Consider the following 23,176-nt stretch of genomic DNA (forward strand, 5'->3'; position numbering starts at 1 on the left):
CAGGGCACTGTTAGCATCATACCAGCCCAACTAGGGCTGAGGCCTCTGAGACCCATCCACCCCTCTGAAGACCGACCAGAAGTACTCTGGAAACCCAACCGCCATCTGGGTGAGCTCCCGTGCGGCCAGCACAAGGGGCAGCTCGGGCTCCGTGCTCTCTGCCAGCACTGCAGCCCCTCAGGCCCCTGAGGGAGAGGCAGGCCACGCGCGGCCGCAACCACCTCAGACCTCTCCCGCCCCCACCAACCACCTCCCGCGCTTCCGCTCTGCGCATGCGCGGCGCGTCCCGCGCAGGTAGCACGCGTGCGCGGAGGCGGAGTCGTCTCCCCCTCCCCCTCCCCCCCCGCGTGGGACTCGGGCCTAGCTGCGCACGCGCCGTCTCCGAGCGTTCCCGGGAGAGGCCGGGGACACGCGCATGCGCAAAGCGCGGCCGCTCGGTGCGGGCCGCGGGCTGTGAGCCTGCGTGGGTCCGCGCGCTGCGTGTAGTGCGCCTGCGCGGGGGGCGGCGGCGGGGGATTGTGGGATACTGCGGCCCAGGCAGGCTGGTGAGGCGGGCGGCCGATCGTGCGCGGCGGCGGCGGCGGCGGCGGCGGCTGGGCCGGGCCCGAGGCGGCAGGAGCCGTAGCGAGGAGCTGCTCGGGCCTAACGCGCTCTTCCTCTCCCCGATGTGTTTGTAGCAGCGGAGCGGGCGGCAGCGCAATGGCTTCAAGCAGCGGCACCGACGTGATCCAGGTCACCAACGTCTCCCCTAGCGCCAGCTCCGAGCAGATGCGGACGCTCTTCGGCTTCCTCGGAAAGATCGAGGAGCTGCGCCTCTTCCCCCCCGAGTGAGTGGCGGCCCTCTCCTCTCCCTCCCCTCCCCCGCGAGGAGCGGGCCCTGCCTCCGCCTCTCCGCGGCCCGGCCGCCGCCTCCGCCTTCCCCTCCCCTCCCCCAGCGCCGGCCCTCGGCCCGCCTCCTGCCTCCATGGCGGCCGGCAGCGGGCTCCCGCCGCGGCGAGACTGCCGGGCCGCCCCCGCCCCTGGCTCGCCGCTGCCTCGCCGAGGACCTCGCCCGATCGTGAGACGGCGAGATCCCCGCGGGCCCACGCGCGTCAGCAACCGTGTGGGTGTGCTCGGGGGGGTCTCGGCGAGGCGAGTCGGAGCGAGCCGTTTTCGTATGCCTCCGCAGGTTTTGTTCTTATTCCGATTGTAATTGTTCACGTGATTACATTATGCACGTGCGTGGGGAAAAGACGGTCATTCACAGCGTGCAATTAAATGCAGGATCTCTCTTGGCAAATACACGTTTTTCTGTAGGAGCTGTTTGTTTCAGGGCTGTCTAGCTAACCTCTGCTGTCTGGTTAACCTCCAGAACTGTAGGCAGTTTATGGACAGTTGGCCATAAAACTAAAATTTTGATATAAATATTCTTCTTTTACAAGGGTGTGTAGCAATAGGACAAGGGGGAATGGCCTTAAGCTGAAGCAGGGGAGATGGAGATGAGATGTGAGGCAGAAATCCTTCCCTGTGAGGGTGCTGAGGCCCTGGCACAGGTTGTCCAGAGAAGCTGTGGCTGCCCCTGGCTCCCTGGCAGGGTTCAAGGCCAGGTTGGATGGGGCTTTGGGCAACCTGGGCTAGTGGAGGGTGTCCCTGCCCATGGCAGGGGGTGGGACTGGGTGGGCTGGGAGGTCCCTTCCCACCCAGACCAGTCTGAGATTTCTTGCAAAGAATTCTGTGCAAAATGGGCAGGTAATCACTAATATGCAAATAATACACATTTATTATGTTAGGTGTTAATATTGATTTTAGTCCTGTCAGTTTGTTTTACAGAACCTTCTGTTGTCACATGTTGATCTTTTGCATATGTATTATGTAAGTAAAAAGGTTTCTTTTTGCCATGATGAACGAGGATTGATTGATCAGAGAAAAATCAAACAAGAACAGAGTCAATTATTTTTAATACCCAAGACTTTGGATTCTTTTATTTTAGGAGAAAAAAAAAAAGCTACCACAGAGCACTCTTTTTTTCATCATTGAGTCTTCAGTCCCTGGTAGTGCAAACCCAGGAAATTTCACCTGTCCTGCTAGCTGGTTATATATGCAGATTCAGAAACAGTATTTCTGGTGGTGTTGTAGTTTCTCACTTTGGGTTGGATTTTGGCAATTTCACGTTGGAAATTGAAGCATCAAAGGAAATGGAATGTATATGTAACTGAAATTGAGGGACAGTTCTAGACGTGAGTGGCGTTGTTAACAGCTGGAGTAACTGTACTTAAATGGCAGAACCATTAATGCTTGGCAGCCAGCAAGGTAACTCACCTTAAAGAGATACAGTTATTTGATGTGCTGCTCTGTATTTTAATATCTTGTCCAATTTTTAAAGCAGGTTATTATAGGTGAATTCTGTTTCTGAAACTTTGTAGTTTTAGATACATATTAACTAATCTGTTAAAAGATTACTTTTGTGGTATCAGAATGAAGTGTTCTGCAAAAAAAATCCCCAAATCCAAAACCTAGCCCAGCGACTCTCCTTTTACCATCCCCCAGACTATCCATACATTCTTAATTTGGCTCCTTTGCACAAACGGGTAGTGAAATAGTGGCCCCGCAGGACCCCACTCAGTGCAGGCATTGGGTCTGTGTGGGGGTTGTGTGCTGGAGAGACGTCTGTGATGCATCTGTTGTGGAGCTGGGCTATGGGAAGATCTGCGTTGTGCCCTTGTGTCTGTAATGTTAGGTATCAGTTAGATAATAGTAGATCCCCAGTCTTTAGGGCAAACATACTGGTTCGTATCCTGGTGTAAGTTTGTTTCTGCAAAAAGGCCGGGCTCCTGCCTTTGACTGCTGACTTCTGCCTCCTTTGTTCTGGCACTGGTGTCCTTTTTTTGTCATTTTGTTGGTGTAGAAAAATACCAAGTTGACTGCCTTTACCGCTGCATCAGTAAAGGCTGCGTGCTGAGGGAGGAAAGGCAACAAGATGCAGGTAACTCCAGTAACCCAGCTGCCAGATAGCCCAGATTGGCTGACCAGTAATGAAAGAGGAGGATAATACTTCTTTATCTTGTAGGGACATAGCGAAGATTTCTTAGTGTTTATGAAAAAGTTACAACTCTAGAAAAGCCACTGAAGAAGTTGATACAGAACAGGAAATAGACTGTAACTAAATAGGCCTTGTGCAGAAGATGTAGCAAAGATTGAACAGCTGTTGAAGTGAAAGTTGGATCTCTTCATTCTAGAACATATGTCTTGTTGGAAAAACAGCGTTTTTGAAAACTGCATATAAAAGTTGTGCAGTTGATACTAGACCAGGCACTTTTTCGGGCTGGGGTTAATTTTTAACCGTACTGTTTTAAGGAGGTTTTGTGTCATTTCCTTTGTGTTGCTGTCCATACAGAGATACTGAGGGCTCTGGTACCTGTTTTATCTGTTTCTCCCAAAGGCTTCTCTGTTCCTTCTCTTTAAACTTCAGGTCCTGACTTTTCCTTGCCCATGATATTCATCCCTCTTTTGGGGGGCTACAGGATATAAATTATAATATCTAAATTCTCTCTATAATCTGAATCTCTTTATGTCCCAGATCATATTTGGATTCTTTCTTGCATATAGTATTTCTGAGTAACCAGTCCCATTTCCATTGCTCTACCTCCTTATTTGATCTTTCGGTCACTCTGATTCTGCTGTCCCCTGTAGTAGTTCCTTATTCTCCTGGGCTTCTGGATCAGATATTACTTCCTGAGCTTCTCTACATTTCCATTTCTCTGTCCCTCTCCTCATCTGTCTCCTTATCCCGGTTTATTTAATCAGCTACTACATGTTTTACGTATACCTCAGCTTCATATTACAATTTTAATCCACAACCAGCTCTGCAACTTCTTCAATTTTTCCTCCCCAAACCCTTTCTTCCCTCCTTCTGTTTTTCCCCAACTCTGTTGCCTGGTTCTTGTCTTAATTGTATTCCATATAGCTTCATCTGCTATGGTAGCCAAAACTGAAAAGTGAAGGGAATGGATTTCTGAGAGTGCTTTCTTTTGTGGTTTTTGTTTGGTTGATTGGTGGTTGTTGGTTTATTTTTTTAAAAGAGCTGTGTGTGTACACACACACGTATATATAAGCTGATTTCAGCATATTCTGTTTAGCATCTGAAAACTGCCTTTCCATCAAAACTTAAGTTTCTGCTCTGAAATTTGGACATAAAAGGTCTTATGCCACTGGTGTTTGATGGAGGAACCAATGTGTTCTCTGGTCTTGCTCTTTGGATATGAACGATCCTCTCAAATTTTTATGGACAGAGAATTTTACCCAGAAAAAAGTACATCTGATGGAAAATACAGTCTACAGAGTTAAAGCTTGATAAAATTAGGAGCATGCTTAATAATAATTTCATATGTTGGATGGCATAGTAATTGGTAAGATCTTTTGCCTCACCTAATAGCTGCTGATCAAAGTTACACAAGGATTCTGTCAGAATACCAGCATTACTTGCGATTGCCACTGGTAGTTGGTCTGCTGAGAAAAGGATGACAACTTCTGTTTCCAAGTGAAGCGCATGGGTTGGTGCTTTTTTGGGGGTTTTGTGTGGTTTTGTTTATTTATTTATGTGACTCTTTCTTCCCACCCAATGAACACGGTAATGTTGAAGAACATCTTTTGCATGGACAATCTATTCGTTCTAGCCTGATTTACATAAACATTATTACCAATGTAAAGTGGCAGAAATACCCCTTAAAAAAATCAGATTTAATGTTTGAGATGCCAGCTGCAGTATGAGGGAACTTTGGTGGAGCGAGTAGTTCGAGGTAATGATATGAAGGTCGGATTTCCCTGTTTACCTGCTGTATTTCAGAATCTGCTGTGCTTCAGAATGGGCACACTGTTCAGGCACCAACCGCAGTAACTCGTCGTGTGTCTCAGCATTCATTGGCATGATGGCTGAGAGAGAATTACTAAATTTTTCGATCTCTGGTGAATTAGAATAATGATGCCCTTTTTTTGGTAACTGTTGAGAACATTCTGTTCTTGAGTAATTTTGCTCAGCCACAGCTTGGATTTAAGAGTGACTGGAAGTACATTTTTAAAAATGAAATACACTGATTTGTATTAAATGTCAGGCAGCGTAAGCATAGCCTTAAGTATTTTCAGTTGTTTTTGTAGATTCAGCTAGCTGTACAGTTTAGTACATAACGGTATTCGTGTATATAAACACTATCTACTCTGTTTCATGTTCCCATATTACCATAGACATTTTAAGAATGTTTGAAAATATTGTACTGCATTTATGTAATAAATTGTTTAATTATTTTTTTAGAACTTGGATTAGTATACCATTCAGGTATGCTATAACTCCTTGATTTACTTTTCTTTAAAATTGTACTGCCGTGATTTTGTTAAACACTGTCTGCTAATGATTCTTTGGTTTTTATGTTTTTATGCAAATGAATTAAGAAAAGGCAACATTTTGGCAAGCTACTGTGTATTTGTAGATACAAAAGAGCTAATAGTTTCAATTTTTCTCTCTGTGCCATTTATCGCTACAGTGTTACTTTCCAACTTATTAAATCTGCAAGATGTTGGATGAAGTAGATGTTTCTAATTTTAATATTTTAAAAGGTGCAATATGCTGCCTCCATCTAGTTTTTAACATCAGGTTAAATTTGAAGTATATTAAAGCGTGATCTGATAGACATTTAGGGCAGTTCTTGAGTTTGCTAACTTGCACGTTGGGCTGAGCCTGTGCTCAGTGGTAGTTTTTGGCATTTGCACTGACACAAATAGATCTTGGATGTCTGTCGTCTTGATATCGAAGTCATTCTCCTTTCTCCTGAATTGTGAACAACTCTCTCTGCACTTCCAATGCTTAAAGATTTGATCAGCGTTCTTCAACCCAGCTGAAATGGTTTTGGCAGTGGGATGCATTTTGAAGAGCTAGTCTTAGAGCTGTTTCTGGGTATCTGGTTAGTAAAGGTAGACGTCTGTCATGAAGAATTAGTGAATGTTTTTCAGAGCTACCTCTTCAGGCTAATTTGTACCTCTGGTACTTGGGGGCAGAACTGAACAGCATGCGTACCCCAGCCTTGTTTAGGGTTTTAGGACTTGCTGCTACTTTCTGTACCTGCCCTGCACCTTTTGGAGGTAGCTTTTAATTCATCTGCTGCACACTTGTGTCTGCGTAACAATTTTTCTTGCTGCCTTTTAGCTTATATGTCTGATTAAAGCAAAATCTGCACCATTTTCAGGATACACAGACTTTTAAAACCCATTCTGGACTTTTACCACATTGATTCTAGATGATCTTTAAGGTCCCTTCCAACCCAAACCATTGCATGATTCTGCCTCTGTTTTTTGGGGGGTTTGGTTTGGTTTTGTTTCAGGGGAGGGGAGGGGGAGCACAGTTGCATGGCCTACAATTCTTTCCTGTTATTGTAGGAAGTAGGTATTTCTGAGTTCTTCAAGTGACTCAAAACTTCTGCATTCTCTTTTGGATTTTTCATACCTAGGATTTTTTACACAGCTCTGCTGCCAGACACTCATTTTGAGCTGTGGAGTAGGTACAGACCTATGTTGTAAAGAGGTCTGTGTTTACTGTTCAGGAACTTTTCACCATTAGTGAGATAGCAACTGTAGCATTGCCTACCTGAGCTTCTTGAATTTCTTTGTGTTTAGTTCTGTTACTGCTGAATGATAGACACACGTTTAGCAGTGACCATCCCTTCAGAATGAACTGGGCAGTTCCTGTACGTATGAGAAGCAGCATGATGAAGTCTGCTCTAGAAGCTTTTATGAAACTGTGTTGATAAGTAAAGTCACAGTGGTCTTTTAATCATTATCCTCTTTGTTGCATAATTTACCTTAATAAGCAAGCAGAGAATGTAAAACTACTGGTTTTGTGAACTTATGCAGTATACCTAGTAGGTAACTTTTTGTCTTTCTTGAGCAAAGTTTTTCTTTGTCTCCTTCCCTTTTCACAGACAGGTGGTGAAAACTAATTTGCATTTAGGTAGTGCATAATGGAATTAATATCCAGTTACAAATGAGGTGATAAAACTATTTCTGCAATTTTACAGTGAATTGGCTTCATTGAGTGTAATTTTGTATCTGTGGTCATGCAAAACGGTGTTTGATACGAAACCTGCAGTTGTGTTCTTGCATAAAGACATACCCCGTTGTTCCCTGTGACTTCCCGGCTTGGGATAGTGGAGGGACAATGGAAGTTATGAGTTTCATGCTGTCAGACTTGCTTCCCTCTAAGTAATTTCTTTTTTCTTTCTTTTTCAGTGATTCTCCTTTGCCTGTTTCATCACGTGTCTGTTTTGTAAAGTTCCATGATCCTGACTCGGCAGTTGTGGCCCAGCATCTGACAAACACTGTATTCGTTGACAGAGCGTTGATAGTCGTACCATATGCAGAAGGTTTGTGAATTGTTTAATGGTCTATGAAGCCACCATATGATGGCATTTTATTCCAGTATAGTTCACAAAAATGAGGATTAGTAAAATGTCAAACATGTAAGATATTAACATTTTGAAACCCTTGGTATATTGCCATTGGCCCATGGATTAAATAATTTTTTTTTATCTAGTAATTGAATGAAAATGGAAAGTTTACCTCTTACTGGTTTTGTGTGTCTTTAAGTTTAGAATATTAACATTTTGGGCAGAATTATTTGCAAATTTTGCTCTTTATCAGTCTCAATGAGACGTTTTCCTAAACAGATTTATGCAAACAGGTCAACATGTTAAGAACATCTTGCCTTAATTATTAAGTGTTTGCCACTTTCACATAGGCGTAAATCTCTTCATGAGAATGGTTTCTCCCTCCCTGAGAGTGCACGGGATAGTAGGTTAACATTTCTTTGAGATGTACTGCCACTGCATTTAGTTGGGAACTTCCCTGAAAAGGCACTCGCCCTCATTGTGAAGTCCAGTATACCAAGGGTTTGAATAATTATGGTTTAATTTGAAAGTGAGATCTTCCCAGAGGTGCCAAATGGGCACTGGTACTAGTTTTTTATTCCAAGTTTTCTTGTTCATCCTTGATATATTTTATAGAATTTCACTAAATAATAAACTCTTCTCTCTGTTATTTGTGTGTGTGATTTTTGTAGTGGAGAAGGCAAATGCAAAGCCCTTCCAGATGACTGAAAAACAGTGGGTCCTCTGCAGCTACAGGGGATTCTAGACATTAACTAAAGGCCAGCAAGCACTCAAGTCCCCAAGTGTTTTCCTGGTGTAACCACTTGTTAACTACATTTTCTCTTCTTCTTTTTATTTTTACATTTTAGGGTGTTACAGTAATTTGAAAGGCAATGAGCAGGGTTTTTGGAACTTACCTTAAAAACAAAGTGCTGAGAAGACACCTCTTCTTACAGAAGTCTTATTAAACTCTTCTAGACTTGCTTTAGAAGTAACTGATTTCCATTGTACTGTTTCTTGATTTACTTCTGAAATAATGGATTTTCCCAGATCGTTTGAATTAAATAAAATCTCTGCAGATTAAGTCATACTACAGTAATAAATTTAGTTCATGGCCTGGGTCCAGACCTGTAATCAAGACATTGTAATGCTGTAGGCTGTCTTTGAGGCCTGGGGAGCTGTCTTATCTTTGTATTCCTTAAACAAAAAAGCTATGAAAACTTAATTTCTGGAATGTAGGAATCTGCAGCATGACCTCTGATTGAGACGTGGTGCTTTCTGAGAGTACAGAACACATTCTGAAACTGCCATTGACTTACTGCTTCTCCTTCCACTAGTTAGGTATAATAGCATAGTTGAAAGGCATCTTGTCCTTGTCTTTGTATTAAAGCATGATATAGCAACAGTCCATTTGAGTTAGCACCAAAATATACTCCAAGGCCCGTGGTGAAGAATGTTAGTGTTTAACTTTTCCAGTAAGGATAAAAACATTTTTCTCTTTGTCAGTCTGACTTTGTCCATTGTGCTTGATGGTGGATAAATCTGGCACATAGAGAAATCTGCCCTGTAGTTTTGGTTCAGATTGTATAAAGAAAATAAAATTAATAAAGTAGAATATTTTAACGGGCCTGTTTAAATTAAGGAGTTCCTCATGGGCTGTTTCTTGTGGTGTTCTAGCGGTTCAGAATGTTGATGGGTTTGGCATAATGATGTGGCGTATCACAAGAGATATGTTCAGCCAATAAAGTTATGCCCCCTGGTTTTGTAATCATATGCTTTTGTCTCTGTACTGGAGCATAGTTTTCCCCACAAATGCATACTGCCAGGGTCCCAATTCAACAAGCTATTTAAGCACGATACAGCAAGATTCTTAAAACCATAGTGAAATTGCTCGTGTGCTTAAAGCCAGGCATATGCTTAACTACTGTGCTGAACTGGGCCCTTTTATCTTTTATTTTCTATTGTGATAATTCTGTATTAATATTGCCTGTCACTAAAGTGAATGTTTATTATCTGTTTAGTGCGATAATTATCCCCTATATCACAAGCGCACTCCAGTCTTAGCATACACAGACATTTTGGTGTTGGCTGTTGCTTTGTGTTATAGAACTATACACAAAGTCTACGGTAAGGTTTAGTATTTGTAATTTTCACTGTGATATTCCTAGATTTGGAAGGAACTCTAAGATTAAAGATGGCTGGGGGGGGTATTTAGGTTCTTTGGTTAATGTTTGTTTCTTTTGTCTGTTTCTTTTTCTTTCATTTCTACACATTCATGCAGTATTTCATGGTTCTAACAAAGCAGCAGTAAAAAAAGCTCTTGAAGCATGAAAATTAACTGGTGAGGGGCCTCATTGCTTTTTTTAAAATTGTAGTTTATTTATTTCTAAATACTCTTTTAAAAAACAATTAGAGGATCAGATGCATGATTTTTTTAATGGATGCAGATCTTCTATGAGGTGTCTCAAGATAAGTCTGAGGATTTGTATTTAGATGCCAGAAATGTTGTAGTTGCACTAATTTGAAATGTTTAGATATAATTTATAAATATCCTCTGAGACATAATTTTGCATGCAAAATTACCCCATAATCTCTCTGTAGGTATGTTAATATATTTATGCATTAATGCCCTTTATCTAAATGACCTTTTTCCCCCCTCTCCCTCCATAACTTTTGGTATCTAAATTGATGACAGCTCAATGACACAAGCAAGATAACAGTGCTGTGTATTATACATTTGTTTATATTATCGGCACTTCTCAGTATAGGTGGAAGGAACCATTACCTTTATTTAACAGTGGTTTTTCTTTTTTGTTGTTGTGTTTTACAGTTCTTTTCCCTGGTTCAGCCTGAACTATATACCAGGCCCTGCTGAAAATACCACCCAACAGTTTTCTTCTGCAGCTTATCCAGTTTCTCTTAAGTGCCCTGTACATATTGTATGTTTTATGATGAGATGCAGTTTCTTAATATGTATTGCAGAAACACTACTGGTATTTGCAAATATATAGTAAAATTGTTTTATTGAACTCTCATTTTGGGGGCTTGGGCACATTAACAAATTAATCCATCTGTATAGGGCTTTTGCTGTTGGATAGAGTAAAAATACCTACGTAAATACTTGTTTTGTAGTAGGACCCTTAAAATTATATGGGCAGAGCAGGCAGTAAAATAAGACACTTGTCTTAGTTGGCTGCAAGATTTTGGGCCAGAAGTTTCTTCTGAAATGGCAGTATGTAGCAGCATTCTTGGTACAATAAGCATGGCACATATTGGAACAAATGCATTTTACTGCGCAGGTAAGGAATGTGCCACAATATACTGTATGTATGCACCCATCCACCCACAGACACACGTACACAGCGTGTATTTGAAGATCTGCAGAGACTTTCGTTTTCATTTGACAAGTCAGCAAAAGCCCTACGCTTGATTCAACAAAAAATATTTCCATACCTTCTCTTAAGTTTTACAAAATTTATATGGTAGGTGTAAAAGAAAACATAGTGAACTGTACCATATTATTAACCCCTAAATCAAACTTTTTTTGTCTTGTGTATCTTGATTTTTCTGTGTGCTTTATAGTGAAGCAGCCGACACGAGTCGTTGTTCATAAAACAGCTTTTGAAAGTTGAGAGCACACCCCTGGAGAACCGACTGTGCTTGCTTACGTTTGGTTCATGACTTAAAAATCGAGTACAGGTGATGAAATCTTGGCAGTGTTAACAAAAAAGTAGTGTGTATTGTGCTATTTTTTTGCTCTAGAAACTTAACCATTTGTAGAGAAAAAGGAACAGTCAAATTTTCACACATTGAAGTTTCATTCTGACAAAAAAATTAATGATAAATATTAATAGACATCAAGCTTTGTATTTTAGCCAACATAAGTACTTTCAACAAACTCAGGTGGTGTATCAGGGAGACATTTTCTGGGTGTATTTGTGTATTTTCTGCCTTTGAAATGGGATGCGTTCTAATGCAAGGTTGTTTCTCTGCAGGAGTTATTCCTGATGAGACTAAGGCTTTGTCTCTCTTGGCACCAGCTAATGCTGTGGCAGGTCTGCTGCCCGGAGGTGGACTCCTGCCGACTCCCAACCCACTTTCTCAGGTAGGCCTTCCAGTTAGACTGAAGTCGAGGGAAGCAGTGAGATGTATTCTGTTTGATTCTGACTTCCTTTCTGTTGTTTGTTTCAGGACAAATAGACTGATGTGCTAGTGCTGACTCCTAGCTTGTTTTAGCTTATATACCTTGATGGATTGTTACAGCTGTCTGAGATGAATTGTAGCAAAACGGTGATAAGTTGCTAGATGGGATAATTTTATTTCCCTGATACGATGCTTCTGGTATCCTAGTGGCCCTGTGCTTATATCTCTCTCTCATCCCTCTCTTAGCCATTGTACGCTTAGAGACAGATTTGACAAGCCGTAGAGATCTTGTAGATTTTGAATTTGTGAAGTTCAAGGAGCTGACATGCTGTGGAGATACCTTCTGTTAATACTCCAGCCGAAGGGAAAAATTGTAGCCTGTTTTTGCTCGTTACCTAAATTCACAAGAATTCGTGTGGAAGACGAACAGTAAGAGTAATACATTGTAGAAAAAATTTAAGTCAAAGCACGTATCTTATTAGAGAACAGAGAACCAAAGTACAAGAGGCAAATTAATAAGAATAAAGCTTCATTAATTCTGCGGTTCTCAAATCTGCTTCTTCAGCTTGTGCTTGGCTCTTCTTTGCATAGCTTCTGTTACAATGTCTGATTGCATGAAAGATAAACTTGCCATTGAGTTATTCAGGTCTCTTTAACCGTATGTAGAGAGAAAAGTCTAAAGTTTAACTTTGAAACTCAAGGAAAGGGATGGAAGAAACAAATACTGTCTTGAAGGTTTCTTTCACCAAAATAAATTCCTGAAAATGGTTGTTGAACCGCTTTACTTGTAGTCCTGTCACTCTAGATCCCAGCCTACTCCCAATCCACTTAATGGTAGAATTTGTTTAACACATCCTTTTATGGAAAATTGTGGTGGATGGTATTTTTTTTTTCAAACACATCTTGAAAGCTTGTTTCGTAGCTCCTTTTGACCGTGACTGGGAGTTGGGCATCTTACTCAGTAAAAACAAATTAGAGCTGTAGTTTCTGTTCACGAAATCAGCGTGTGGGAATGTGGCTTTTTCTTTTGAGACTGCAGGGAGAAGCCTGTACAGCTTCAAGAGATCAGTTAACTGAAAAACTCAAAAGAGTGGAAGGTTCTGCTCCTCTGCTCTTGCTGCTGCTTTGATGCTGGCTCTGGAGCTCATCAGGCCCTTTTGTGAATGATTGTGTGAGCTTGATGCAGACAGCACAAAAATAAGTTCTGTGATGGCACAGTGGGTTGAATTGGTTGACAAATGAGTCTCAAGTGTGGGAGCAGTCAGAAGGGAGGCAGTGAGGAGGAAGGAAGGGAGAGCAAGACCTCGTAGCAACAGCACAGCATTCGATTAACATAAGTTCACCTGGGTTTTAGCATAGCGTGTGTTTTGCTTCAGTCTGCATTTTGATCATCTCACTTTAAATGGCCAAAAAATGAGACTCTCTTGGGAGGCTCCTAGATTAATTTAAGGAATTCAGACCTGTGCTGTCATCCTACTTATTCTTCAGTAGCTTTTCAACCCATTTGCCAGTTTTAACCAAATTTGAGAAATTTGCAGAGATGTAATAATACTATATTATTGTCTTTTAACATAAAACATGTTTAGATCCTAAATTGATTTAGACATCCAGTAGTTGGCTCAGAAACTTATTACAAATTTTCATTTTAACACTGGACAAGAATTTCATTTTAAACTATTTATTGAATGTAGTGGAATGCTTTACTTTTTGACTTTTTTTTTCCCTACCCGTTGGGATGCAGAGGAAACAATTTCATTTTAGGATATTTATAGGAAAAAAAAATCTTTCATATAATAAGCTTTGGAATACCTGAAGAAGGAAAACAAATACTCTCACTGACCTTAACGTAGCGTTTCCTGTAGGTAGAAGCCTAAGTAAAACGCAGTTCAAGTTTCTCCATGTCTGAGGCTTGGGAATCATCATCTCCCAGGTTTTTACCAATTGAGTGTGGCTTTGTGTAACTGCTGTCTCTGTTACAGATTGGTGCTGTTCCTTTAGCTGCTTTAGGAGCTCCTGCTCTTGATCCTGCCCTAGCTGCTCTTGGGCTTCCTGGAGCAAACTTAAACTCTCAGGTACGTCACACCTTCTAAATTGTTCTTTACTGTCCCTAGCACAGATGTAGTTTGACTGGCATACATGAAGCTCTTTGTGTTCACCAGTATATTAAATAACAAGCTGAAGATCTGGAAATACTGTACTTGGGTTTGAGGAAGTGTTACAAAATAATACTTTTTATTAAAGGCTTGGCTCAATGTAGTCTGCACCGGCTGCTGGGTCTTTAAGCTTCTTAGAATTGTTATAGAATGCGGTCTTTGTTTCTTGGCATAGCAGGTTTATATACAAACACGTTTCTTTTGCTACTTTCTTTTCTGTTTTAAAAGTAAATTTCATTTATATCAGTTTAACAACCACTGTCTGAAAAATCCAATGATTGTTTTTTCTGAGCACCTGTTTGGAATAAATAGTATCTGTAGGAGTGTCAAATAATATGCCGGAAGGACCTAAAAATAATTTGGAACTAATAATGAAATATTTCAAGTATGTGTCATTATCAAGCTGTGAACCCGTCTTGTACTTACAGTAAAAAAAAATTTGTAGGTGTAGGAAATACTGAGGAGACTTTGTTAGACTGTAGTCTTTTTAAAACTGAATAAGAAAAGACACTTAAGTACTAAGTAAGAGTGAGCAGAATATTGAGTTAATATTTAAGATATAAGAACCAAGTACTGTACTGAGAACGTGTTTTACAGGAATGTATTGGGTTTGCGTGGCAAGGTTTTGGTAGTAGGAGGGCTACAGGGTGGCTTCTACTGCAAGTAGTAGTAATAATTTAATGCATTAGTAGTAATAATTTAATGCATTGCTAAGAAATCCATCATTTAGCATTCTCTTTATGCATGCCATGTGGAGTAACAAGCAAATAATGGTGTTAATGAAATAGCAAATGGGAAAAAAAAAAAAGCATTCTAAATGTATATTAGAAAAATACAAATTGGTGTGATGAAGGATTGTTTCCTTTGTCCATTAAGCCAGCTGACTGTAGCAGACTGTTTGCGCTCAGCACATGCCTGCCTCTGCATAAAGAAAATTAGTGGGGACTAAACATTTTCTTGTTGATACACCGCTGGTACAGGAAGTGACCAGTTGTAATAATACCTGGATTTTCTTAAGAGCTGTAGAATACATTTTTTTGTGGAATTTTTAAAGAAGCTTTTGTTCATAAATGGACATTGAGGACTTCCCATGGACGGGCAACTTAGTTCTCAAATGAGGTCTCTGTTCTCTTGAAGTAACAGAGAAGTAACCTGTAAATAGCAGCAGTGTATTTTTATTTTCAAGTGCTTTCATTCTGTCCAGGAAAGGGCCTGTGTTTGGCTGCTGTGGGGAAGAAAGTACCTAAGCACCACTGAAATGTGATGTTCACACCCTCACCACCATCCACAAGTTTTAAAACAGAACACCATGCCTCTTTGTCTATAACTTCTTTGGGCTGTGTTTTGTTTTATTCATCTGTACACACTGTTTGCTTTAGCCACTGCTGAGGGTACATTCAAGGAAGATTGTGTCTTAAGTATCTTCCAACACAGTTTTAACTTTTTTTTTTCCCCCCCCTCACAGTCTCTTGCAGCAGATCAACTGCTAAAACTTATGAGCACAGTGGATCCAAAGTAAGCATCACTGTTTACAAGTACTTCATTGCAATACCCTTGATCTTGGCAATATCTGTTGTGATTCAGTATCCAGTCTTTGTCCTGCTGGGTCTAATTAAGGTTGGAGAAAACTAGTGTCTTGGGGATCTTGTGCAGACTCTCTTTTCTGTGGTAGAGAGGGGTAGGAAGTGAAGATTATTCAGCCTTGCATTTACAGAATAATGCCAGTTAATCTCTGGGATTTCATTTTGCTGGAGACAGAAATGTGGTTTTTCGTATGTCACTTTTGTCAGTTAGTGTCATTGTGTAAAGGTGCACATCCAGCACCTTACGTCATGTGGGGTTGAAGTGAAAGGACGAGGGCTGAGAATGAGCCAAGCCCAGCAACTGTTGGAAAAGACAATAATAAAAGAGCCAATGTATGAAAGCATATGCCATTGAAAAGGAGCTATTGGACAAATTAGTGGATGAAAAGTGTATTAAATGCAAAGAAACCACGTCTGCCTCAGGAAGCCCTTGTACTGCGAATTGCAGGAAGCTTTGGAGAGAATTCTTTCAACTCTCAGCTTCGGGAAGGCATATCAATGAGTGCTTGCCCTGCTGCTGTATTAGCTAAATGGATGACTTCTTGCCCTGCTTGGCTGTTCCAGTGGCTTTAAATTGTCAGAGCCCTCTGGTCTGTACCAGGAGATAAAGCTATATATGTGATCTAGCTTTGTTTTTACTACTGTGCTGGCATATTAGTCTCTATTTTAAATTCACATTTCTGTAAGCAAGGAACAATAACTGATTGAACAAAATAGTTACCCAAGATAAAGGGTTAGCTAAACGTTAGTCAGGTATATTGGGTACACCCGGGTGGCTTCAAAGCCACCTTGTAGAACACACTTTCTGATCTTAAATTTCATCACTGTTTGTAGGCTTCTCAGTATGACTTTCTACTGTGTAATATCAATACTGAATTTCTAAATTTTTTTTTTATTTACCAGGTTGAACCATGTAGCTGCAGGTCTTGTTTCACCAAGTCTGAAATCAGATACCTCCAGTAAAGAAATAGAAGAAGCTATGAAAAGAGTACGAGAAGCACAGTCGTTAATTTCTGCTGCTATAGAGCCAGGTAATTTTAAATGGTAGAATACCTCATTCAAATCAAGATGGAGTTTTGACGTAGTATTTGATAAAAGCTAATGGTCTGCAAAATGTTGGCTTAATGCTTTCATGTTCTATAGTGACTTAATTTATAGTTGACAGGTTTTTAATTGTCCCACAGTGTGAGTGCTGCATGTGTCCTGCAGAATAATGCAGGGAATTAGTCATCTGTCATTTTTCCCAAAAGTCACTTGATTTGGAGATTGTAAAATGCTTGAGCTTCCCCTGATTGAAGTCCATACTGCCCTCCCTGAGATTTCATTGGAAACAGCAAGTGGCTTATCCACTTGACACCCTAATGATGTTTGCTCTTGGGGGTGATTTCCTTTCTTTTAATTCCCAACCTGTGGAAGTTTGTAAATAATTTTTTGTAGCTTATTTCGGTAGATCTTATTTTTGAACAAGATGCAGCAGTTCATCCACGGATGTCACATCCACCAAATCTGAGGAGCAGTAACTTGGAACACTGAAAACATAGTTTTGCAGCCTCCTGATCATTTTCAGGAAGGAACAGAGCTCCTGTTCTTTTATTATACCAAAAAAATGTGCTGATTTTTTGCTTCAGGCTTTTTGTGGGAAATTCAAAACAATAATTTGAGAGATTCTTTAACCCTTCACAAAATGGCAGAGATTCTGAGATTTTTAACAAGACTTTCCATTGTCTTTCAGCTGTCATCTTTTAACTGACTTAAATTAAACATTTTCTGAGTTTTGACTTACTCAGTTTTGCATAAAACTTGAATAAATGTTGGTTTTATGTCACATACCTGTCTCTGTCATGTGTTCTTTCTTTGTGTCATCTTTTGGGGAAGAGGATAGATAAGCCTTAATTTCAAATGTCAAAGTATTCCTTAGCTTGTCTTTATCTTATTTGTATCTAGAGCATGAAGCTCAACTTCCTTTCCTTTATAAAATCTTTTTGAATACTGAAATAACATTTATTTCTTTACTATGCTTTTCCTTTTTAACTCCAGACAAAAAAGATGAAAAACGAAGGCATTCAAGGTCCAGGTCACGCTCAAGGAGGAGGAGGACGCCTTCTTCATCTAGACACAGGTAGTTAGCTTATTTAAAAACAAAACAAAACAAACCACATAGCTGCAACAATTCCTTCAAAACTCCTTCTTGGAAGTGACACTGCACTTGTGGAGGCTGACAGATGGAAGAAGGCAAATGGTCTGAAGAAAGCTGAGGCTGTGACTTGGCTAGATTGTAGCGTGAGTTTTTGTAGAAAGGGTGAGATGACAGCAAAAAATACCTCGAAAATACCTTAAACTACTGCACAAAGAACTTCAGGACTCCCAGTCTGAGCAGTGTTTGGACTCTGGTTTTATTTAACAATACATTGTTTCTGGTGTCAGAGAAGAAACACCATAGCACAGAGCCATGGTTTTACATAGCCCTCACTACCAGGAGCACTGAAGCTGTTGGAGGCTGTCCATGTCACAGTAGTCCGTTAAACCTCGGTTCTTTCTTCAGTGTCTTTCCAGTGTGCTTGTGTGGAAATTGTAATTTGTCTTAAAACCAAGTACAGGGAGGCTTCTCTGAGCATCGTTATTTATGTACATAAATGTTTACCTCTTGGGCAGTTTGTTTCCAGCACGTGCAGCAAATTCAGCTTAGTGGAAGTATCTGGGACAACAGTTTTTCAGCGTTTTCTAGGTTATGGTTTACTTTGAGATCAGGTCTGTTCAGGTGTCCTGACTAGAGATCTTAATTTTCTCCCACCCAGAAAGACACGAGGCTCAGTTATGCTGTTGGCTTACCAACTCCAATTAGGCAGTGCACGCCAGTGGTCTGTGCAAAGCCATTGTAACTATGGCCTTCCCTTTTTAACTCTTTGCTATTTGCATATTCTGTAATTGGCTTGTATTTGGTGTAGCGTTCTAAAAATTTCATCATGTTTCAGCATGACTTACCAGTTTTCCTCTACAATAGGGCTGATCCTCTCTTAGAGGAGAGTAGAAAGAGACCTGATGGAAGTGTCATTGCTCTTTAACAGCGTTTGTGCACTTCCTTTTTCCGTTTCCTGGGTGGACTCATTGCAACCCCTTTCCTGGTTTCTATACTCTTTCCGTGTTCTATATCATTGTGCATTACGATACCGTTAGCACTGAGCAGATGGATTCTGAATGGTGTATCAAAATTTCATATATTTAACTCCCATGTACCATGTGTTACTGGCAGACGGTCAAGGAGCCGATCGAGGAGAAGGTCCCATTCAAAATCAAGAAGCAGGAGGCGATCTAAAAGTCCAAGGCGAAGAAGATCTCATTCCAGAGAGAGAAGCAGAAGGTCTAGGAGCACATCCAAAACCAGGTAGTTGCTTCAGGAAATCTATTCTATTTGCTAGAAATTACATTATTAATTTTTGGTGCTTAATTAAAAAAAAACCAAACAACAAACCACCAAAAACCAAACACCAGAAAAGCCCCACAAACAAACAAAAAACCTAGGGCAAAATGAACTAGTGGCTCTTTTTAAAGTCACAGTCTCTTGTACCGTCTTATAGAATTCTATTACACTTGCCCTGTACGTGTGCACAGTTACATAGAAACGTGTAACGTGCTCGTCTGAGGAGCCAACAGATGTAGCAGGCATTAGCTGAATCACTCAGTAGCTGTCTTTGGAAAGCAGGAAATGTGAGCATCTAGACTGGCAGATTTTGTGCTGTTTGTACACAGAAGCTGTAAAAGAGCTGTTCTTTATTTTGCTGTAGATAATTGTAATCTTTGTTTCCATTAATATAACGCGACTGGCCCCAGAAATACGAAACAGTATGTGCTATCCAATGTAGTTATCGTGTCTTCGTTCATTTTCCTACATAGCAGAAGTAGTGAATGCTACTTGAATAGTTTGAGAATGACTTAAACTTAAAATCTGTATTTTACTAAAAGGGATAAAAAGAAGGAAGAGAAAGAAAAGAAACGTTCTAAAACTCCCCCCAAAAGCTACAGCACAACTAGACGATCAAGAAGCACAAGCAGGTACAGGAACATGAAAGTTTTCCTCTGTTTCCAGCATGCTGGATTATCCACTTTAGTAGAAAGAACATTTTTTGTATGTAACAGGATGGTGATTCTGTTGTGGATGTGTTGGGTATATGCACAAATCCATGTGTACTCTCTCTACCTATGTCTATAAGATGCTTTATTTTTTTTTTTCCCTGATACTGTAATTTTCTGGAGGTGGTGTTTGGGCTTAGAATAGTTTGTTTGCTCTGTATCAAAGAGTATGAGGCTTTTAGGTCACTGTGAAACTCTTTCCTGATTTATGGAATAAATACATGCAAAATGCATGCCATTCTTTTTAAAAAAACTTCCAAACTTAACTTGCAATATTAACAAGAGAAAACTGTTTTGTTTCTATTTGCAAAAAGAGTCAGTATCCCTCATGCAGCCTACGCTAGCGATTTGTTCATGAAGGTGGAGGTAGAACAGGAAACAACTTACTCTGCTGATCAGCAGCTGGGCTTTTTTGCAGTACTGCTCGTAGTAAATATCTATTTTTGAGTTATACCTATTTACTACCTTCTGAGCAGTGCTGGGTTTGGAGCCAGAGATGTATTTGTGGCTTTGAAAATAATAAAAAAAAAAAAAAAAAAAAAGCTTTGATCTCTCTTTCCTGCAGAGAAAGACGACGTAGAAGAAGCAGGAGTGGAACACGGTCACCTAAAAAGCCCAGGTCTCCCAAAAGGAAAATGTCCCGGTCCCCATCTCCACGAAGGTCAGTAAGCCTCTGGGTTAAAAATAAAGGTGTCTGGGCGGAAAATGCCCCAGATGTGAACTATAGCGACGATCACGGGGCTCTGGAGATGGCGTTTGCCTTGTTCCTTACGCCTCGCCCGTAGACTGACTTCTTGAGAGAGTGGATCGTAATTGAATTGGTTTCAAGCGTAGAGCTTCCCTGTCAGTGCCTAAGCTCTCCGCACATGCGGTATTCTGGGGGTGAGGAGGAGGAGATACCCGGAGTTCCCGGCCCGTTTGGCTCGGTGCAGCAGGAGTCAGGTGGCTTGCGGCTGGCCTGGGCATCTTGTGATCCTGCCCCCTGACTGGGGAGCTCCCTCCAGGTGCTCCTTCACAAAACGCTGCAGCGTTGCTACTCCTACCATGGTGTTTGCTAGGCTGGGCTTTGTGGTGGTGTGTTTGATCCAGAGCCAAGACATCGGGATGTTGGGTTATTTTCTGAAAGCGAGGGGTGCAGGTGGGAGTGGAACCAGGTGGTCTTTAAGGTCCCTTCTGACCCACCCCAGGCTGTGATCTTAGCTGCACACTGCTGTTTCTCCCTTAGGTTTGTAATGAGCTACGGGATACCGTCTGTGTTCTAGTTATGGAGTGGTGTGATTGTGGTTCTCATTCTTCTACATACTTATCATTGTAGGCATAAAAAGGAAAAAAAGAAGGATAAGGACAAGGAGAGAAGTAGAGATGAGAGGGAGCGGTCTACAAGCAAGAAAAAAAAAAGCAAAGACAAAGAGAAGGATCGAGAACGAAAATCCGAGAGTGATAAAGATGTGAAAGTATGTTTAAAAACCTGTTTAACTTCACTGCCTGTGCTGCAGTATTAACCATAAACCAACAGGGGCTTTGAAAGCAAGTTTTACTCTTGTTTTTTTTATCTCGGCAAAGCAGGTCACAAGGGATTATGATGAAGAAGAACAAGGGTATGACAGCGAGAAGGAGAAAAAGGAAGAAAAGAAAATGGCAGATTCTTCCTCCCCTAAAGCAAAGGAGTCTGCTGCCGATAAAGGAAGTGGAGATTCAGCAAGGGAATCCAAAGTAAATGGGGATGATCATCATGAAGAGGACATGGACATGAGTGACTGAGTTTTGCCTTTGCAGTGAACAGAGCTGCAGACGTGCATCAGTGTCATTCCTGTGTGATTCTTTTACGCTGTACTTGTTAATCCTAAATCTAGATGTATACAGCTCTAAGCTATACATGGTTTGTAAATCTCCTGATACTAACTCACATCAAAAGCTTTGTAGAAAGGTAACCATTCTTGTTACGGCCGAAAGGGATTGAGTAGCCAAGCGATTTTTACTAACTTGGTGATGCTTCAAGCAAAAGTAAAGCTGCATGCATCTACAGCAGGCATGGACTGTTTGTTGTATGATCTCCTTTAGTAAATCAGCTCACTTATGATAGTGTTTCTAGAATTTGATTCATTGCAGTAATAGAGCAGTATAGGGAATGCACTGACTGCATGTTGACCGTGGCAGAAACATCCTAAATGTTCTACAGTCCTACAACATACGGTGGATCTACTTAAGGGTCTTAAGTGTGACTACACAAAAACAATGACAGTACATCTGAAAATAAGCATTCTGGTAGACGTAGGGGTTGGTTTTGTTTCTTTTTTTAAGCCATGTGGCTGGGGTTGGTTTGTTCTCTTTTGTTTTTCCCGGTGGGTTTTGTTCGGCTTTGACAAAGTTAAAATGCACTAGCCTTTTTGAGGGCTTTTTTTAATCTGTCAGTTCAAATCCATCTCAGGCGAGTCGTAATGGTTCTTAACTCTTCTTCTTCAGCCTTGGGAAGTGAAAATCTCTGCTTGATCAGCGCCCAGTGATTAAAGGTTGATTTGTGCAGTTTTCATAATCCAGGTCGTTTTATTTGTTAATGAGCTAAACACATTGCAAAAAGGTAGTGCATTTTAAAATTGACCTTCGTATGCTTTTAAAAGCAAGTCTACTTGATAATGTACTTTTTACTTGATCTCAAGTTGTATAAACTAATAAATTTGTGTTTACTGTCACTGCAGTAGTAATCATCTTATGCACACAGTGATTCCATGTTATATGCAAAGTAGTTAGGCAAGCTGTTTTCTTAGTTACAGAAGTTCAAGAGCTTTTACTTTTGTGCAGGTAAAAAGACAAAAGTAGGCTACAGTCTGTGCCATGTCGATGTACAGTTTCTGAAATTGTTTTACAAAACTTTGATAATAAAACCCTTAAACTTACACTCGCGTTCCTATAAACCTCTGCTGGTATTTCTTTCTGCGTATGAGATGTTACCTCCTTCACCTGGAGGATACGTTTTTCTTCACCTCCTTGTTTTAAAAGGACGTAACACCTCCACCTCTTCAAAACTGCAAGTGCTGTGCCGAGCTGCTCAGCTGCCACTTCAGCTCTAGGTACGTACGTTACACTAAAGAAAATTATTTTACTTTGGGAGGAATGAAGGGAACAGGATTAAATGGGAATCAAGAGGTATTATGGGACAAATTCTTTTACAAAGAAATATGTATTTGTGAAAATTTTTTGTATTTTCATTGCAATATGAACATTCACCTCTGCAGGGTGTAGTGGAGGACAAGCAGAAACGGGAGGCAGCGAGTGCTTTGCGCACAGCAACTAGGCTGTTACTGTCAGCTAAACCCAAACTGCTTTAAACGAGTAAGTTTTAGAATGAAACTACAGGTGGTGCTTGAAGTTCTTGAGTCTCATGAGCCAAACCACCTTCCTTTTAAACCATCCTTTTGCCAGGCACAGCGGAACTTGTCACTTGGGTGTGCAGAGTCATTTTTAGAGGTCGTAGCAATGTAAACCTTGACCAGCTATTCTGAGCCTGTTGTGCGTACAGAGGTGTATGTCAGCCGGATGGGCTTTTGTTTCTAGGGGAGAGAGAGATTTCTTGTGGTAAAATAAAAATGGGCACGGACAAGGTGCGTGATGTCTTCATCGACCTGCCTTGGTGGTTGTCTTCAGGGTATTTCTATGTGCAGCACAAGAGCATAAACTGATTTGTAGTAATGAGGTGAACCTCCCTGGGGTGGTGAAAGTCATTCCCATGCTGCAACGAAGGACCAAGTCGGGGCATCGAGCTTGAGGCAGGTCGTGGGCCCCA

At 40.9% G+C, this 23,176-nt stretch overlaps 1 protein-coding gene across 8 annotated transcripts; it reads left to right on the forward strand.

The window, feature by feature from the left end:
• Positions 1–408: 408 nt before the first annotated feature.
• On the forward strand, positions 409–22,291 carry SRSF11 (serine and arginine rich splicing factor 11). Of its 8 annotated transcripts, XM_054833232.1 has the most exons (13): positions 409–545; positions 678–827; positions 7,252–7,385; positions 11,384–11,493; positions 13,511–13,603; positions 15,150–15,199; positions 16,171–16,298; positions 17,305–17,386; positions 18,518–18,649; positions 19,228–19,317; positions 19,961–20,056; positions 20,711–20,849; positions 20,959–22,291. In XM_054833232.1, exons 2-13 carry the CDS (start codon positions 700–702, stop codon positions 21,154–21,156), a joined length of 1,380 nt encoding a protein of 459 aa, XP_054689207.1. In that variant the 5' UTR covers positions 409–545; positions 678–699; the 3' UTR covers positions 21,157–22,291. The 8 variants fall into 8 exon arrangements, with proteins under 8 accessions (XP_054689207.1, XP_054689210.1, XP_054689208.1 ...); XM_054833235.1 differs by lacking the exon at positions 19,228–19,317; XM_054833233.1 differs by having other exon boundaries at positions 511–827.
• Positions 22,292–23,176: the final 885 nt, after the last annotated feature.

This window comes from Grus americana, chromosome 8, assembly GCF_028858705.1.
Source record: "Grus americana isolate bGruAme1 chromosome 8, bGruAme1.mat, whole genome shotgun sequence".
Classification (NCBI taxonomy): domain Eukaryota; kingdom Metazoa; phylum Chordata; class Aves; order Gruiformes; family Gruidae; genus Grus; species Grus americana.